The sequence below is a fragment of the Stegostoma tigrinum genome, chromosome 2 (assembly GCF_030684315.1).
Source record: "Stegostoma tigrinum isolate sSteTig4 chromosome 2, sSteTig4.hap1, whole genome shotgun sequence".
In the NCBI taxonomy this organism is placed as follows: Eukaryota; Metazoa; Chordata; class Chondrichthyes; order Orectolobiformes; family Stegostomatidae; genus Stegostoma; species Stegostoma tigrinum.
Genome location: NC_081355.1, coordinates 150,521,416 through 150,541,988, shown reverse-complemented (window position 1 = coordinate 150,541,988; position 20,573 = coordinate 150,521,416). Strand labels below are relative to the sequence as shown.

Sequence of the window (20,573 nt, the reverse complement as noted above, 5' to 3'; positions counted from 1 at the left end):
AAAAAAAACACATGAGATGAACAACAAAAGACAGAGGAGAGGCAAAAAGAGCAACAGAGACACAGTCTTTTTTTTTAACTGACCAGTGAGCTGTTTTGTATGCTGGAAGGCAATTCTCTGTTGGTGTATCCAGATGATTCTTTGGTGCTGACTGTCTGGCTGCCTGTTTGAGCAGCCTCAGGCTATTAAAACAAGCATTATATAATTGAGAGCATAAAATGTTACAACTATTAAATATCAAAATGATGACAGGAACAGTAGGCAATTATGTTCTCACTTTTTCAGCTTATGAAACAAATTTACCTGACAGCAGTGTCAAAAGGACTAGCATGATTTTCAACATTAGGACTGTTTGAGATGGCACATGTGTGCCACTCCCACAACCAACACTGACCCATTGTGAAATGGTGGTTTTCTCTAGCATATGTCCAGGTGACAGCACTAAGATTGATGCTGAAAAAAATCTGACCTCCAGTTATCTTGGTACAGCGTATAAACTGGCTGTATTTAGTCAGACAGCTTGTGCAGGGAGTGCAGGGCAATGGCTCCAACACTATCCTTCAGGAAAGGTCTGGAAAACACAATCATGGTTTCTAGAATACACCTCCTCCCACCCACCCTCCTGCAAAAATTCCATCCTCTATTCCCAATTCCTCTGCCTCCACCGCATCTGCTCCCAGGATGAGGCATTCCACTCCCGCACATCCCAGATGTCCACGTTCTTCAAGGACTGCAACTTGCCCCCCGCAGTGGTCAAGAACGCCCTTGACCGCATCTCTCGCAACAGATCCCTCACACCCCGCCCCCGCCACCACCGCCCAAGAGGATCCCCCCTCGTTCTCACATACCATCCCACCAACCTCCGGATACAAAGCATCATCCTCCAACACTTCCGCCATCTACAATCTGACCCCACCACCCAAGACATTTTTCCATCCCCACCCTTGTCTGCCTTCCGGAGAGACCACTCTCTCCATAACTCCCTTGTCTGCTCCACACTCCCCTCCAACCCCACCACACCCGAAACCTTCACCTGCAACCGCAGGAAGTGCTACACTTGCCCCCACACCTCCTCCTTCACCCCCATCCCAGGCCCCAAGATGACTTTCCATATCAAGCAGATGTTCACCTGCACATCTGCCAATGTGGTATACTGTATCCACTGTACCCGTTGTGGCTTCCTCTACACTGGGGAAACCAAGCGGAGGCTTGGGGACCGCTTTGCAGAACACCTCTGCTCAGTTCGCAATAAACAACTGCACCTCCCAGTTGCGAACCATTTTATCTCCCCCTTCCATTCCTTAGATGACATGTCCATCATGGGCTTCCTGCAGTGCCACAATGATGCCACCCGAAGGAACAGCAACTCATATTCCGCTTGGGAACCCTGCAGCCCAATGGTATCAATGTGGACTTCACAAGCTTCAAAATCTCCCCTTCCCCCACTGCATCCCAAAACCAGCCCAGTTCGTCCCCTCCCCCCACTGCATCCCAAAACCAGCCCAGCTCGTCCCCTCCCCCCACTGCATCCCAAAACCAGCCCAGCCTGTCTCTGCCTCCCCAACCTGTTCTTCCTCTCACCCATCACTTCCTCCCACCTCAAGCCGCACCTCCATTTCCTACCTACTAACTTCATCCCGCCTCCTTGACCTGTCCGTCTTCCCTGGACTGACCTATCCCCTCCCTACCTCCCCACCTATACTCTCCTCTCCACCTATCTTCTTTTCTCTCCATCTTCGTTCCGCCTCCCCCTCTCTCCCTATTTATTCCAGAACCCTCTCCCCATCCCCCTCTCTGATGAAGGGTCTAGGTCCGATACACCAGCTTTTGTGCTCCTGAAATGCTGCTTGGCCTGCTGTGTTCATCCAGCTCCACACTTTCTTATCATGGTTTCAAATTTCAATTTCCAGGCAACTCTTCAGTTTGCAGCCACTGCAAAGACAGGCATTTAATGCTGTACTGCATCCTTGCTATATAAATGAGAACAGCTGTAGCAAAATGATGCCAAGATATTACAGAATCTCAGCCTTTTGTGAAGCATAATCGTAATAAAATCCAAAAATACTTGAGATTCAATGTTCCGATTCAGGATGAAATGCTTACGGTACAGTCTGAGCATCAAACAACAATTTAAGATCAGATTAACTCCAAGTGAAAGAATTACTTCTTGGTGAATCTGATATGAGTAGAAACCCAGCATCATTTTTACAAATTTCTGACTGAATTAACAAAAACTAGCATCTACCCATGGATTTTATATTCATGGCACAACCATGTAAAGAGATTTCTAACCCATATGAACAAGTCCATTTCTCCAGACTGCTCTAGTGTCAAGGATAATAGTCTATTCACAATACTTTCTGGAATACGGAGGACATGCCCTGGTTCAGGAATTGATAATTATTCCAACATTACAAAACTCCTTGTTGCTTGTCTCGCCTAAATTATTTAGAAGATGAAATGTCTCAAATGACTTCACATACACTAAGGTAATGTGACTGTTGTTATGGAGGTAAAATATATTTATAACTAAACACATCTCTGGCCAGGTAGCACCTTATTTAAGTCAGATGAAGAGTTCTGGTGGAAATATGTTTCTTTTGTACCCACGGGTTGATACGCAGGGGTGAAAGATTGAATATCATTATTGCCAATTCCTCATTGTGCCTCTGAGATTCTATGAGAAAGGTGCAGCCACACCTCCTTTTCCAGCTCCCGTAACTTGTTGCCCAGCTGCTTGATTTTGGATTTTAGGTTCTCATTTTCCACGGTTAGCTCACGGTTCCGCTTGGACAGCTCGATGATTTTGGTTGCCGCCACATCGCCTGCTATACCAGCTGTACCTGCAACACAGTTATACAGTTTAGCTAGTAGGCACAGTGGAAAGGGTGGACGCTGGGAAGTTGTTTCTGTTAGGCGGGGAGACTAGGACCTGTGGGCACAGCCTTAGAATTAGAGGGGGTAAATTTAAAATGGAAATGAGGAGAGATTTCTTCAGCCAGAGAGTGGTGGGCTTGTGGAATTCTCAGTGAAGGCCGGGATGTTTGATGCCTTCAAGGCAGAGATCGATAAATTCTTGATCTCACAAGGAATCAAGGGCTACGGGGAGAGTGCAGGGAAGTGGAGTTGTAATGCCCATCAGCCATGATTTAAATGGCGGAGTGGACTCGATGGGCCGAAATGCCTTACTTCCACTCCAAATGTCTTATGGTCTTATGGTTTCAAAGAGCTGCCTGCACAGACTGTCTGTTTCATTAACAAGCAAGTGCTATACCATATTAACCAAACCTCCCCTAGTTTTCAATCTCTCCCCTTTACTGCAGTCTTCAAGGAGGTCTCAGGACATTTTTGTCAGGGTTATGAATTTATAACGCGTGGACGAAGTCAAGATACTTAGGAACATAGCAGCAGGAGTAAGCCACTCAGCACATTCAGCTAGTTGTACAATTGAATTAAATGATTGCTGATCTTCTACCTCACCACTACTTCCCTATAGGCTGTCCCCATAATTACCCAATCTCATTAGTATCCTGAAATCTATCAGTTTCTGCCTTGACAATGCTTTATGATTGAGCTTCCACAGTCCTGAAGATTCACCACCTCCTAAATGAAAAATTCCTCCTCTTGTACACTTACTGGTACAGTCCTGGTGAGTGTGGCTGGACAAAGAAACCTTAGAGCGCAGGTTCATACATCCTGGAAAATAGAGTTGCAAGTATTCAGGATAGTGAAGAAGGTGTTTGGTATGCTTGTCTTTATTGGTCAGTGCATTGAGTATAGGAGTTGGGAGGTTATGTTGCAGCTGTACAGGACATTGGTTAGGCTACTCTTGGAATACTGCGTTAACTTCTACTCTCCCTGATATAGGAAGGATGTTGTGAAACTTGAAAGGGTTCAGAGAAGATTTACAAGGATGTTGTCAGGATTGGAGGATTTGACCAATTGAGAAAGGTTGAATAAGCTAGGGTCATTTTCCCTGGAGTGTTGGATGCTGAAGGGTGACATTATATAAGTTTATAGGATCATGAGGGGCATAGATAGAGTCAGTAGATAAGGTCTTATCCCTGGGGTAGCGGAGTCCAAAACTAGAGGGCACAGGTTTAAAGTAAGGGGGAAAGATTGAAAACGGTCCCAGAGACAACTTTTTCAGGCAGAGGGTCGTGCATGTATGGAATGAGCTGCCAAAGAAAGTGGTAGAGGCTGTACAGTTACAACATTTAACAGGCTTCTGGATGGGTATGTGAATAGGAAGGGATTAGAGGGATATGGGCCAAATGCTAGCAAATGGGACAAGATTAATTTAGAATATCTGGTTGGCATGGATGAGTTGAACCAAGGGGTCAGTTTCAACACTGCACAGCTCTATGACTCTACCTCAATTTAAAATGGCCTATCCTTTATTCTGAGAATTTGATGTCTGTTTCTAGACTTACCAACCAGGAGAAACATCTTACCTATATCAACCTTGTAAGAATCTGAGGGGTAAGGTAAACGTGCATTTGGAAAAACAGGATTCAATTAGGAGTAGTCAGCATGGCTTTGTGAATGGGAGATCATGCCTCACAAATTTGTTAAGAGTTCTTTGATGAAGTGACCGCGGAAGTTGAAGAGAGCACGGTGGTAGACGTAGTCTATATGGAGATAATAGGAACTGCAGATGCTGGAGATAACAAGGTGTAGAGCTGGATGAACACAGCAAGCCAAATAGCAGCTTTCCTGCTCCGAAGATGCTGCTTGGCCTGCTGTGTTCATCCAGCTCTACACCTTGTTATCTCGTAGTCTATATGGACTTCATTAAGGCCTTTGATAAGGTTCTACATGGTAGGCTACTCTGGAAGGTTAGATTGCATTGAATTGAGGGAGAGCTGGCAAAATGGACACACAATTGGCTTGACGGTAGGAAGCAGAAGGTGCTTTTTGGACTGGAGGCCTGTGACAAATGGTGTGCCTCAGGGGTCGGTGCTGGGCCCATTGCTATTTCTTAGCTATATCGATAATTTGGATTAGTAAGTTTGCAGACAACACTAAAATAGGTGGTATCGTGGACAGTTATCAGAAATTGCAGCAGGATCTTGATCAGCTGGGGAAATGGGCCAAGAAATGTAAAATGGAAATGAAAATAAAATAGGTAAGGGTGAGGTGTTACATTTTGGAAAATCAAACCAAGATAGGAGCTTCATTTTGAATGGTATGGCCTTAAGGAGTGTAGTGGAACAGAGCGACTTTGGAGTTCAGGTGCATGGTTCTTTGCAAGTGGATTCACAGGTAGACAGGGCAGTGAAGAAGGCTTTTGGGACACTGGCCATCATAAGTCAAGGCATTGAATATAGAAGTTGGGAAGTTACGTTGCAGTTGTACAGGACGTAGGTGAGGCCGCACTTTCCATTTTACACTTGGAATACAGTGTTCAGTTTTGGCCACCTTGCTATAGGAAGGATGCTTTTAAACTGGAAACAGTACAGAACAAATTTACAAGGATGTTGCCAGGACTCAAGGGACTGAGTTACAAGGGAGAGTTTGGACAAGCCAGGACTTTTTTTCCTTAAGGTGTAGAAGTGTATAAGTGGTGAGGATAGGGTGAATGCACTGAGTCTTATTCCCAGGGTTGGGGAATCAAAGAAACACCGCTTTTTTTTTTTGCACAGAGGTGGTACGTATATGGAATGAGATGTCAGCAGAAGAGTTTGAGGCAGGTACATTAATAACATTTAAAAGACATTTGAACGAATGCATGGGTAGGAATGCTTTAGAAGGATATGGGCCAAGTGCACAGAAGTGGGGTTAGCATGGATAGATATTATGGTCAGCATGGACCAGTTGGGTCAAAGGGCCTGTCTCTGTGCAGTAGGACTCTATATATCACAAACAGCAGAGGTCCCAGTACAGATCCTTGTGGAACACCATTAGTCACAGTCCTCCAGCCAGAAAAACACCCTTCCACCACTACCCTTTCCCTTCTATGGGCAAGCTAATTCTGAATCCAAGCAGCCAAGTCACTGTAGATCCCATGCACCTTAATCTCCTGGATGAGCATACCATTAGGGACCCAGTCAAAAGCCTTACTAAAATTCACATACATCTCATCTACTGCTCTATCCTCAACGATCACCTTCGTCACCTGCTCGAAAAATCCAATCAAATTAGTAAGACATAATCTGCCCCACACAAAGCCATGCTGCACTGTCCCTAATTAGGCCATGTTTTTCCAAATTCACGTAAGTTCTACCCCAAAGAATTCTCCTGAACAGCTTCCTAAGCACCAATGTAAGTTTCACAGTTAATCCCTCTGGCCTTCTTGAACAGGGGAACAACATTAGCTACGTGCCAGTCCTCCACTGGCCTATCCAGTGGCTAGTGAGGATACAAAGATCTTGGTCAAGGCCCTAGCAATCTCCTCTCTTGCCTCTCTCAGTAACCTGGGGAAAATACCATCAGGCCCTGGGAACTTACCCACTTTAATGCTCTTCAAGAGACCTAACACCACTTCTTTCTTGATCTCAAAATGCCCTAGCATATTAGCATGCTCCATGTACTTCTCCTGGGTGAATACTAACATAAAGTACTCATTTAGGATCTCATCCACATCCTCTGCCCCCAAGCATCCTTGAGTGGCCCTACTCTCTCCGTGGTTATCCTCTTGTTTTTAATGGATGTCAAAAAACCTTGGGATTCTCTTTAACCCTGCGTGCAAAGGTCATTTCATGGCACTTCCTTGCTCTCCTAATTCCCTGCTTGAGTTCTTTGCCATTTTCTTCATATTTCTCACAGGCGCTGTCTGATTTTAGCTTCCTAACCCTTACATATGCATTGAACCTGGCTTGACAGTAAAGTCTGAGTGGGGATATGCTGGGTCATGAAATTACAGATTATGATTAATACAATTCTACTTTCTGATGACCCACAGTTCCTCATGGATGCCCAGTCTTGAGTTGCTAGATCTATTCAAAGTCTGTCCCATTTGGCACAATGATAATGCCAAAAATACAAATGGAGGATATTCTTAATGTAAGCTTGAGACTTTGTGTTTGCGACAAGTGTACTCTGCTCACTCTAAAATTTCCCTGGCAATCTGGGGATTTACAGGGTGGATATGCTTGCTGACCCAGTGTATTTTGAGTGGTGTTTCGGTCAGGGAAATATTTGCAGGAATCTCCAAACAGCAAAGTTCAATGTGTATCGGCCTAACAGTGTTCCCCTTTTCCTACAAACATCTATGTACCAAACATGTTACATTTCATGTCGTGCAATTCCATTTGTTGCTGTTTGGAGAATAACTTGTAGATCTCCACAATCTCAACCTGAGGGCATTGATTTAAGATGATTGTCAAAAATAAAACAGGACAAATGTAGTAATTTTTTTACTTTGTTTAGAAATTAAAAGCATAGCTTGATACACTGGTAGACAATACAATAGAAGTCTTTAACAATAAACTGGGTAAATAATTTGAGAAGAAATGAAAGTGCATGGATTTGGCAAAGATAAGGGAAATAGGACAACGTGGATTGTCCACACAAGGAACTGCATAGACTTAACAAGCTGAATGGTTTCCTTTCATACTGTATAGCACCTAGAATCATGCAAAAATACTGGAGGCCAATCAGTGCTTTCCATTTAGGAATATTTTTTATCAGTTAACGAAAAATGAAAGAAAATATTCTCATCTTAGCTCCTGGACAGATGATCAGTCATTTATACTTAAAGACCCACCGAAAACATTCTAAGATTATCGTCTTATCATTTCTCCAGACATCTGTTATTTTATCATTTTTGAACTTAACAAGGTTGAATTGTATGTCACCTACCTAATTCTAGGAATCTACCATTATTGATAATTACTTTATAAAACTGACATGTGGTATTCCTAAAGCACCTCAACATCCCATCAGAGGTGCAGCTTCATTCCTTCTGGAAGTCATTCAAACAGAAATCCACATACCAGTACAGCAGCCCACATTCCAGCAGTACGTTTACCTGCCAGAGCAAGTCGATCGTCTTCACTTTTCTTTTTCAGGTGTTTAAGTTCAAAATTCTTTTCATTAAGGAGCTTGTAAAGCCGTCCATTCTCATCCCTTAGCTCATGGATCTGCTCCTGTAGCAGTTCGTTCTCGTTCTCCAGCAAGCTGGAAAGTTCAAGGTTTCAAACAAAAGACAACTTACTACAGACATGCAAACAAGGAGGGCCAAGGGTACAGCCCCTGCTCCATCCGGCCAGTGTTAGACAACAGTGATATCTTGATACCTCACAGCAAACACACAAACCAAAAACAAAGTTGCTGGAAAAGCTCAGCAGGTCTGGCAGCATCTGTGAAGTAGAAAACAGAGTTAACGTTTCGGGTCCGGTGACCCTTCCTCCCCTTTCTGAGGAAGGGTCACTGGACCTGAAACTTTAGTCCTGTTTTCTCCTTCACAGATGCTGCCAGACCTGCTGAGCTTTTCCTGCAACTTTGTTTTTGTTCCTGATTTACAGCATCGGCAGTTCTTTTGGTTTTAAATACACGAACTGCAACACTCCCAGAAAACCTTTGATTTACAGGGACAGGAGAAAATAAACACGCAGGTTGATTTAGGGAAACAAATATTTGAGAACTTCCTCTCCAGGCCCTTACCAATTGAAACTAGTCCAGCAGCTCACTCAAACATTAATAATTTTTTACAGAGCCTACCTTTCATACAAGGTGATCTCCAATCCTGCCAGAAATAAGTTCAGCATATTTTTGCAGGAATTCAACAATCTATCAGCCACTGCACGAGTGGCAGCCTGTTCCAGAATTCCACTTGTTTTTTGGGAATAGCTCCTGGCGTCTAACCTACAAACACCGAAAATTGTGGGCCTAGTCCACCCCAAGCTATTTAACTGGAAAAAACTGTCATCTTGAACACAATCTATTCCCTTCATCATTTTATAAACCTCAGTCTGATCATTCCTAATATTCCTTAAAGTTATGTTGACTTATATGATTAACTAAAATTCTAAAAACTGGAAATTAATCTTGTGGCTTTGAATCCTGAGTTGGCTGGATGAGGGCAGCTCCTACAACACTCGAGAAGCTTAACGCCATCTGGGATAAAGCAGCCCGTTTGACTGGTACACGAACATCCACCTCTTCCACCACAGACGTGCTCAGTAACAGCCATACATACAATCTAAAGATGGTCTGCAAAAGCTCAGCAAGGGTCCTTAGTCAGCACCTTCAAAACTCATGACTGCTAACACTAGGACAAGGCTTATATGACCTCCTGCAGGCTCCACTTAAAGTCACTTGTCATCGTGATTTGGATATATATCACAGTTACTTCAATCTCATTGGGTCAAAATCCTAGAACTTCCATCCTAACAGCACGATGAATGTATCTATGCCAAATGAACCGCACTGCTCAAGTACAAGTCTCACACCACCACTTCTCATGAGCAATTAGGTCAGCTTAGCCAGGGATGCCTATTTCTCATAAATGAATAACAAAAACAAGTTCAATCTGATCAGGGAAGGAACAAACAGGTCAGAAGGTGGAATTTGAATTCAACTGTTAAAACATGGCACTGAGAGCTAGCAACATTGTCGATGACAACTACCAATGATATGTGTAAAAACCCATCAGGTTCACTAATGTCCTTCAGAGAAGGAAATCAGTCTTCCTTAACTGGTCCAACGTAGGTGTGATTTTGCATCCACAATGAAGTTGCCTCTCAAATGGCCTAGCAAGCTACTCGGTTAAGAGTAATTGTGGTTAGGCAACATATGCTGGCCTTGCCAGCGATGCCCGCATGTCATGAAAGATTTTTTTTTACAAAAGAAAGCATGGAAACAGAAAACACTCGTTATCATTTGGTCCACTGGATTTATTATTCTCACACATCATGGTATATAATTTCCAATTGCACTATTCTGGTGCAATTGCTTAACCTAATCATACTGAAATCTTTACAAACGGATTAATCAACACCTAACTAAAAAATAGAGTGAAATTTAGTTGAGCAATAACATGCACTTCCTAACTCTTTGCATCTTTCTACTTCTTGTTCTTACTTTTACATGCCCAATAAAAGTACCTCTTTGACAAAGCTACTTTATATTGTACCTTTATCATAGTAAGATGTCCAAAGATCATTCACAGCTATGTTATCAGACAAAATTTGACAGCAAGCTAAAAACTGAGACATTAGGATGGGCAGCCAAGTGCTCGAGATACATTTTAAGCAGCAATTTAATAGAGGATTAGCAGGTGTTAGGATACATTTGGGTTTATACAAGATGGAAGTGCGATAACTGTGTCTACCATTCACACAGCATTAATTCAGTTCAAAACGCTTCCACTCTGCACAAATTTCTCTATTGAAGACTCTGTCCAATTTATTAAAGGCAGTTTGACAAAAATCACCACCAGCAACAGAAGTCAGTGTTAGAAAAGCTGAGAATTTTACAAGTTACATCAATAAAATTCAAACGGCTTTCCATAAAGACATTCCCATGGTCCCAGCTTTACAGGATCCATTGATGATGGGGTTTTGCTTCTCATTATTAGAGGGGTCAGTAACGAAGAGGCATAGTATTAAGGTAAACAGCAGGTAGTTTAGGGGGATTGAATAAAAAACATTTTCACCCAGAGGACTGTGGGCATCTGGAACTCATTACGTGAAAGGGTGATACAGACATTTAAGAAATATTTAGAAGAATACCACAGCGTTCAAGGATATGTGCCAAGTGATGGAAAATGAGATTGGAATAAATTGATGTCAGAGATAATGGGAACTGCAGATGCTGGAGAATCCAAGATAACAAAGTGTGAAGCTGAATGAACACAGCAGGCCAAGCAGCATCTCAGGAGCACAAAAGCTGACGTTTCGGGCCTAGACTCTTCATCAGAGAGGGGGATGGGGAGAGGGTTTTGAAATAAATAGGGAGAGAGGGGGAGGTGGACTGAAGACGGATAGAGGAGAAGATAGGTGGAGAGGAGAGTATAGGTGGGGAGGTAGGGAGGGGATAGGTCAGTCCAGGGAAGACGGACAGGTCAAGGAGGCGAAATGAGGCTAGTAGGTGGGAAATGGAGGTGCGGCTTGAGGTGGGAAGAGGGAATAGGTGAGAGGAAGAACAGATTAAGGAGACGGGGACGAGCTGGGCTGGTTTTGGGATGCAGTGGGGGGAGGAGAGATTTTGAAGCTTGTGAAGTCCACATTGATACAATTGGGCTGCAGGGTTCCCAAGCGGAATATGAGTTGCTGGTCCTGCAACCTTCGGGTGGCATCATTGTGGCACTGCAGGAGGCCCAGGATGGACATGTCATCTAAGGAATGGGAGGGGGAGTTAAAATGGTTCGCGATGGGAGGTGCAGTTGTTTATTGCGAACTGAGTGGAGGTATTCTGCAAAGCGGTCCCCAAGCCTCCACTTGGTTTCCCCAATGTAGAGGAAGCCACAACGGGTATAGTGGATACAGTATACCTCATTGGCAGATGTGCAGGTGAACATCTGCTTGATAATGGAAAGACAACTTAGGGCCTGGGATGGAGGTGAGGGAGGAGGTGCAGGGGCAAGTGTAGCACTTCCTGTGGTTGCAGGGGAAGGTGCCAGGTGTGGTGGGGTTGGAGGGGAGTGTGGAGCGGATAAGGGAGACCTGGAGAGAGTGGTCTCTCCAGAAGGCAGGCAAGGGTGGGAATGGAAAAATGTTTCGGGTGGTGGGGTCGGATTTTAGATGGTGGAAGTGTCGGAAGATGATGCGTTGTATCCGGAAGTTGGTGGGGTGGCATGTGAGAACTAGGGGGATTCTCTTTGGGCGGTTATTGCAGGGGCGGGGTGTGAGGGATGTGTTGCGGGAAACATGGTCGAGGTTATCCATCTTCGGTCCGCCTCCCCCTCTCTCCCTATTTATTTCAGAACCCTCTCCCCATCCCCCTCTCTGATGAAGGGTCTAGGCCCGAAACGTCAGTTTTTGTGCTCCTAAGATGCTGCTTGGTCCACTGTGTTCATCCAGCTTCACACTTTGTTATCTTGGAATAAATTGATGTTTGATGACCAGCATGGACATGATAGGTCAACAGACTTGTTCCATGCTGTAAAAGTTCTGTGTCTCTACAAACTTTCACTCTAATAGCCTGTTATCCACATACAAATATTGCTCAGTGCGCTGTAGTGTTCTATGTTCTATGCTTTCCGACCAAAACACAGATGATGAAGTTGGATAATAAAATGTGAGGCTGGATGAACACAGCAGGCCAAGCAGCATCTCAGGAGCACAAAAGCTGACGTTTCGGGCCTAGACCCTTCATCAGAGAGGGGGATGGGGAGAGGGAACTGGAATAAATAGGGAGAGAGGGGGAGGCGGACCGAAGATGGAGAGTAAAGAAGATACGTGGAGAGAGTATAGGTGGGGAGGTAGGGAGGGGATAGGTCAGTCCAGGGAAGACGGACAGGTCAAGGAGGTGGGATGAGGTTAGTAGGTAGATGGGGGTGCGGCTTGGGGTGGGAGGAAGGGATGCGTGAGAGGAAGAACCGGTTAGGGAGGCAGAGACAGGTTGGACTGGTTTTGGGATGCAGTGGGTGGGGGGGAAGAGCTGGGCTGGTTGTGTGGTGCAGTGGGGGGAGGGGACAAACTGGGCTGGTTTAGGGATGCAGTAGGGGAAGGGGAGATTTTGAAACTGGTGAAGTCCACATTGATACCATATGGCTGCAGGGTTCCCAGGCGGAATATGAGTTGCTGTTCCTGCAACCTTCGGGTGGCATCATTGTGGCAGTGCAGGAGGCCCATGATGGACATGTCATCTAGAGAATGGGAGGGGGAGTGGAAATGGTTTGCGACTGGGAGGTGCAGTTGTTTGTTGCGAACTGAGCGGAGGTTCGCAACAAACAACTGCACCTCCCAGTCGCAAACCATTTCCACTCCCCGTCCCATTCTCTAGATGACATGTCCATCATGGGCCTCCTGCACTGCCACAACGATGCCACCCGAAGGTTGCAGGAACAGCAACTCATATTCCGCCTGGGAACTCTGCAGCCATATGGTATCAATGTGGACTTCACCAGTTTCAAAATCTCCCCTTCCCCTACTGCATCCCTAAACCAGCCCAGTTTGTCCCCTTCCCCCACTGCACCACGCAACCAGCCCAGGTCTTCCCCCCCACCCACTGCATCCCAAAACCAGTTCAACCTGTCTCCGCCTCCCTAACCGGTTCTTCCTCTCACCCATCCCTTCCTCCCACCCCAAGCCGCACCCCCATCTACCTACTAACCTCATCCCACCTCCTTGACCTGTCCGTCTTCCCTGGACTGACCTATCCCCTCCCTACCTCCCCACCTATACTCTCTCCACCTATCTTCTTTACTCTCCATCTTCGGTCAGCCTCCCCCTCTCTCCCTATTTATTCCAGTTCCCTCTTCGATGAAGGGTCTAGGCCCGAAACGTCAGCTTTTGTGCTCCTGAGATGCTGCTTGGCCTGCTGTGTTCATCCAGCCTCACATTTTATTATCTTGGAATTCTCCAGCATCTGCAGTTCCCATTATCACAGATGAAGTTGGGTTGACTACCCTGTGTGACATACCTGGGCCGACACCTGCTGGACATATTGAAGCATTACAATTTATCAGGACAAATATTCAACCCGAATTCAGAGAGATCAATATAGTCAGAGGATTAGGAACCAGTGACTTACAGATGTGGGAGTGTCAGAAGCAAAAACAACCAATAAATAGTGAAAGTACTTAGGCACATCTGCGAAGAAAGTAGGTGTGATCCTTTGCTTACAGTTAACGCTCTTGACTGTGCTCAGTGATCTGCATTTGAAGCATTAACTGTTCTCTCTCCATGTCAGATGCTTGACCTGAGTACTTTCAGTATTTTTGCTTCAATTTTCCGAATTACAGCATCTGCAGCATTGCTTTTATGAGGACTAAGTTTAACAGCTCTACTTTAGGGGAAAGTTCTGGAACAGGGCTTTCCAAATTGGATGTTGGGTGCTGAAATTTTGGGTTGCGAACTCTGATGCAAAGAATACTGTTGTAGAAACCAAACCAAGTTACAACTATGTTCCTGCTGTAACTGGCACTTTGCACTCCTTCCGACCTCTCACTCTCACAGGTCAGTACACACACCCTTTATGCAAAAAGGGAGCCAGAGGGATGAAAACTACAGACTAGTTGCTTAACATCTGTCATACGGATGATATTTGGAACTTTTTGTTAGTTCACTCATGGGATGTGGATGTCACAGGCCAGAATTGATTGCCCATCCCCAATTGCCCTTGAGAAGGCTGTGGTGAGCTGCCTTCTTGAACCACTGCAGTCCATGTGATGTTGACCCACAACACCATTAGGGAGAGAATTCCAGGATTCTGACCCAGTGATCGTGATGGAACAGTGATACATTTCCAATTCAGAATAGTGAGTGGCATGGAGGGGAACTAGAGGGTGGTGGCGTTCCTTGTATCTGCTGCCCTTCTCCTTCTAAATGGAAGTGGTTGTGGGTTTAGAAGGTGTTGTCAAAGGATCTTTACTGAATTTCTGCATTGAATCTTGTAAATAGTACACAAGGCTGCTTCTGACCATCAGTGGTGGAGGGAGTGCATGTTTGTGGAAGTGGTGCTAATGAAGCGGGCTGCTTTGTCCTAGATGGTGTCAAGATCCTTGAGCGTTGTTGGAGCTTCACCCATCGAGACAAGCACGGAGTACTCTATCACACTTGTGCCTTGTAGATGGTGGACAGGCTTTGGGGATTCAGATGGTAAGTTATTAGCCACAGTATTCCTAGCCTCTGATCTGTTCTTGTAGCCACTGCGTTTATGTGGAGAGTCCAGTTGAGATTCTGATCAGTGGTAACCCCAAGGATATTGCTAGTTGGGAAATCAGCGATAGTAATGTCATTGAATGTCAAAGGATGGTGGCAGACTGGAGGTGGTCACTTCTGGCATTTGAGTGATGTGAATGTTACTTGCCACTTGTCAGCCCCCAAGCCTGTATATTGGACTGCTTCAGTATCTGAGGAGTCGCGAATGGGGCTGAACATTGTGCAGTCATCCCCACTTCTGACCTTATGATGAAGGGAAGGTCATTGTTAAAGCAGCTGAAGATGGTTGGGGTGGTGACACTACCCTGAGGAACTCCTGCAGTGATGTCCTGGAGCTAAGATGGCTGACTTCCAACAACCTCAACAATCTTCCTATCTACCGGGTTTGACTTCAACCAGTGGAGGATTTGTCCCAATACCTATGAATTCCAGCTTTTCTAGGACTCCTTGATACCACACTCAGTCAAACATGTCCTAAAGTCAAGGGTGACAATCTCACTTCACCTCTGGAACTCAGATGTTCCATTTATATTTGAATCAAGGCTATAATGAAGTCAAGAGCTGAGCGACCCTAGCAGAATCCAAACTGGGCATCACTGAGCTGATAGCATTGTTGACAACATCTTTCATCACTTTATCATAGAAATCACAGAATCACTGGGGAGTGGAAACAGGCCCTTCAGCCCAACAAGTCCATACCGATCCTCAGAGCACCCACCCAAACCCATCCCCCGACAACCCACCTAATTTACACATCCTGGAACATTATAGGCAATTTAGCTTGGCCAATCCACTTAGTATTTGGACTGTGGAAGGAAACTGGAGCACCCAAAGGAAACCCAAGCAAACACAGAGAGAATGTGCAAACTCCACACAGGCAGTCATCTGAGAGTGAAATTGAACACAGGTCCCTGGCGCTATGAAGCAGCAGTACTAACCACTGTGCCACTTTACTGATGATTGAGAATCGACTGATGGGGCGGGAATTTTCCACTGTACTGGAAGAACTTCTTGGCTAGGGGGATCAGAAGAATGGGAGCACAAGTCTTCAGTAGTATTGCCGAACTGTTGTCAGGACACATAGCCTTTGCAAAAACCAATGCCTCCAACCATTGCGCAATATCACGTGGAGTGAATCAAATTGGCTGGAGACTGATATCTGTGATGCTGGGGGATATGCTAGGCTATGAGAATACAGATTGTGCTATGTATAATTCTGTGCTGTCATGGCCCACAGTGCCTCTTGGATGCCCAGTCGTAAGTTGCTGGATCTGCTCTCCTATTTAGCACTGTGGTGGTGTCACATAACTTGATAGAGGGTTTTTTTTCAATTTGATTTTGTTTCCACAAGGACTGTATAATGGTCACTCTTATTGATACTGTCATAAAATCCCTACAGTGCAGACAGAGGCCATTAGGCCCATCACACCCTCTGAAAGCATCTCACCAAGACCCCATAATCCTGCATTTACCATGGCTAATCCATCTAACCCACACAACTCTGGACACAATGGGATAATTTAGTATAGCCAATCCACTTAACCTGTAGGGGGAAAACCACAGCACATGGTAGAAACCCACACAGACACGGAAGAACATACAAGCTCATCCAAGGCTGGAATCAAACCCAGGCCCATGGCACTGTTAGGCAGCAGTGCTAACCACTGTGCCACCATGCTTCATGGACAGATGCATCTGCATGCAGGCTGAGGTCAAGTGTATTTTTTTCCTCTTGTTGGTCCCCTTACCATCTGCTGCAGATTATGTCTAGAAGCTCTGTCCTTTAGGACCTGATCAACTTGATTAGTAGTGCTGCTGGCAAGCCATTCTTGGTGGTACACATTGAAATCTCCCACCCAGAGTACATTTCACATCCTTGCCACCCTCAATGTTCTGGTCTTAACTGCTTTTTGTAATGAATTCCACTGGCTCAGCACTCTCTGGGTGAAGAAATTTCTCCATATGTCAGTCCTAAATGGTCTACCCCATTTCCTTAGACTGTGATCCCTGGTTCTGGTCTCCCCGAGATTGGAAACATCGTTCCTGCATCAACAGAAGTGTTACAGCATTCGGCTTATCATTTCTGCGCTGGCTCTCTCGACTGGCATCATCACTGTGCCATTCTCCTGTCTTCACCGATTGCGCAGTTTCATCCAAATAATCATCCAGCGCCCTCTTGGATGCCGCAATTGAACCTATCTCCCTTACATCTCCAGGCAACCCATTCCAGACCCTGACTGCTCACTGTGTGAAAAGGTTTATTATCTCCTCCCATTTGCTTATTTTGCAAATTACCTTCTGCCTGTGCTAAGTATTTGAGATTAAGAGTTGTTACAGTGCAGAAGGGATGGGAGGTGCATGGAACATCTGTCCTATTGTGTTTGTGGCAGCTCTTCCAAATGAGCATCATCATCACTTTGCACCATTCTCCTGTCTTTGCTCCTGCACATTGATTGTTTAAAACAGAAACAATAATGCCCTCTTACACCTATATGTGTGTATGTATGTGAATGTTTGTGGGTGCATATAAATGTATCAGTTTGTTTGTATCTAATTCTGTGTTATGTATGTGTGCACATATATATGGATTTTTGTGTATGTATTGGTATGTCAGTATATAACTATACATGTGTATTATATGTATTTTCATATATATGTATGTGCATACATGTATTAGTATGGGTGATTATATACATCAGAATATATGTCTGTGTGTGTATATGTATATTTTTGTCTGTACAAGTATCGGTATGTGTGCATGTCTGTGAGTGAGCACATATGTATGTATGTGTGTGTGTCAATATTTGTATATTATAAATTTGTAAAAGGTGTGTGTAATTACCTTTTGCTGATGTCGGTGGTGCTGCAGGTCTGGGCCTTCACCAGCTGCAGCCCCAGGTCTTCCTCCAGCCGTATAGAGGCGTCCGCGGGGCCGGGGCCGGGGCCAGGGCAAAGGCCGTGCTCCTTCTCCTTCCCGCTGCGGGCCAGCGTCATCCTCTGCCTCCTCCTCTGCTGCTGCTGCTCCTGCAGGGCCTGGAACTGTTGCCTCAGGCCCTGAGTCACCAGCTCATCCGCGCTGTCCATCGAGTAAAATCCCAGCCTTGCCCCCCTCCCCGGTGCAGATTGTTTCCGCCGATTCCCTCCTTTCCACTCGATGTCGGAATCTCTGATGGCGGCCGCCGCTGCCAACGTCGCTTGGCAACAGTAACCAGGGGAGACGCGGCCTACCTAGCCACCCCGCCCTCCTTATCCATTACCCTGCTGCTCCTCCTCTTTATTGCTTTTAAACCCTATTCCTTTATACTTTTCCTGATTGGCTTGACTTTTAAAAATATATATATTAAACAGGGCATCTGCCCGCACCATCACTGTTCAAAATGTATTTTGGTTTAGTCTCATGCAGGGCTCCTACCAATATTAAAGATTGACCTCTCTGATGAAGGGTCTAGGCCCGAAACGTCAGCTTTTGTGCTCCTGAGATGCTGCTTGGCCTGCTGTGTTCATCCAGCCTCACATTTTATTATCTTAAAGATTGACCATCTGCTCCACTCGGAAAGAGGTGACAATTATCACCACTATTTCCGACCTTCCAGGGCCGCTGTATCTAATTCATTTGTCCCGGTTCTCACCCTTCATCCCAACCCACCTCTCTCCGAATAAAACGTGTACAGCACCCTATTGATGTCTGCTTGTGGTTTATCAACCTCTAGCACAGACGAGTGTTTATAGAGTCATAGTGCAATAGAGTATGGAAATAGGCCCCTTTAGACTAAACTGGCCTATGCTGAACATAGTATCCACTCAGCTAGTTTCCATTGCCCGCATCCCTCTCAACCCTTCCCATCTGTGCATCTATCCAAATGTTTTCCAAACATTGCTATTGTACCGGCCTCAACCACTTCCTGTGTAGAAAAGTTGCCCTTCAGCTTTTTCTTAAATCTATCCCTCTTGTCTTAAACAAATGCCATCTAGTTTTCAATTTCTCATTGCCGGGGGGGCGCGGCGTGTTGGCGGTGGTGGGTGGATGGATGGAGAGAGAGAGGAGGGAATAACAATATGCATTCATCCTATCCCTGCCCCTTAAGATTTTATGCATCCCAATAAAGATCACCCCTCATTCTCCTCTGTTCTCAGGAATAAAGTTCTCTCCTAGCCAACCTATCCATATAACTAAAAGGCCTGCTAGTCCTGGCAACATCTTGTAAATCTTTGCACATTTTCCAGTTTAACTAGGTCTTTCCTATGACAGGGTAACCAAAACTGTACACAATACTTCAATTGTGACCTCAATGGCTAATGCTAGAGAGTTGTATAACATCCCAACACGCTAAATTCCACCTTCACCACCCTGTCCATCTACAGCACCAATTTCAATTAACTATACCCTAGGTCCCTCTTTCACAATAGTCCTCACAACCTTAACATTTACTGAAGACGTCCTATGTGGGTTGCATTTTGGAAAGTCAAAAACTTAACCATATTGAAATGCATTTGCCAATCCACAGCAAATTCCCCATCTGATCAAGATCCCTCTAATTTTTGGCAACCTTCTTCACTATCAACAATACCACTTAATTTTGTATCATCTGCAAACTTACTAATCATGCCTTGCACATTCACTATATACCAATACATATCCTGAATCTCATCATCTGGTACACAGCATGTACTTCTTCCACCGCCAACAGTACATACCCTGTATCCCAAACACTTCTCCCATACTAACAAGCACTAAATCCTATTGTATTGGTGTTGGTTAATGCCTCAGTTGTCACTGAGAAAATGCCATAATAGTCACTATGGAAGATTTCATATAGTCTCACAGGTAGAACATTTAAAACGTCTTGCAGGAGACAGGATATTTGACTTTCCTGAAAGTCTCTAACAGTCAATCAAAATTCAATTATAAATTGTAAACTGGTTGCTAATAAGTAAACTATATTTTGTTAAATATAAAAAAAAGTGTTTCTCTCAGACCAGCAAATAGTTTCTCTACCACACTAGACCATGCGGACTGAAGCTTCCTAGAAGGTGGCAGCAATCTTCATGAGATCATCAAGCACACTGAGATGTTATGTCCACACAAAACTACCCAACATAGACATGCCCACTCCACTTCACATCCTATAGTTCATCGAATTCTCTCATTATAGATTTCATGCTCCCTTTTACTACAGACTGGTCCCCCTCCTTTGTCAAGTCTTTGTTATACTCCTCTCCATAAAATTCCACTGGAAGTCATATGCGTTCTACTGGGCAAATGAATATATTGACAAGCTTCTTTAAAATTAAAAAGGTTGTGTTGACAGTAAAGAACGTTATTAGAAACAGCCACACACCATTCTTTATATTTGGTATGATTCGTCTAAATCTTTATTGCTATTCACCAGGGTCTGTTGCATTTCAAGGAGACATCATTCACACGAAATTCACTTCCACCTGCAAGTGAAAACATTCTGTACATTTATTGTATCAAACCCTTTCAGAATTAAAAAAGCTGCTATCCTGAGTCCAGGGTAAAGGAGTCCATTTTCTCCTGCTTCAGTAAATTTTACCATGATTCATGAACAGAGCACCAAATATTAAGGAGAGTGGGCAGTAGAGAAAAAGGAAACTTTAAGCCAGTTAGCTTGACATCTATTATGGGAAAGGTGAAGAGTTGATCATTCAGGTGTTCATAGATTGAACACAAGCACTTAAGAGGAGTCAGCCAGGTTCTGGCAAAAGTTAAATTATGTTAAGCCAATTTATTGAAGTTATTCAAAGGAAAAACATGCAGTGCATAAAGAGAGTCTGTAGATG

At 44.6% G+C, this 20,573-nt stretch overlaps 1 protein-coding gene across 4 annotated transcripts in view; it reads right to left on the bottom strand.

The window, feature by feature from the left end:
- The window catches only part of ccdc13 (coiled-coil domain containing 13), a 42,393-nt gene extending 24,459 nt beyond the window's left edge, over positions 1-17,934 (bottom strand). For all 4 annotated transcript variants that reach the window (XM_048520264.2, XM_048520281.2, XM_048520272.2 and 1 more), the window contains exons 1-4: positions 17,614-17,934; positions 7,973-8,121; positions 2,701-2,843; positions 84-182 (exon numbers count right to left, since the gene is read on the bottom strand). In XM_048520264.2, the coding sequence (XP_048376221.2) occupies positions 84-182; positions 2,701-2,843; positions 7,973-8,121; positions 17,614-17,855 (633 nt within the window). In that variant the 5' untranslated portion in view covers positions 17,856-17,934. The remainder of the gene's footprint in view (positions 1-83; positions 183-2,700; positions 2,844-7,972; positions 8,122-17,613) is intronic.
- Between the last annotated feature and the right edge of the window lie 2,639 nt (positions 17,935-20,573).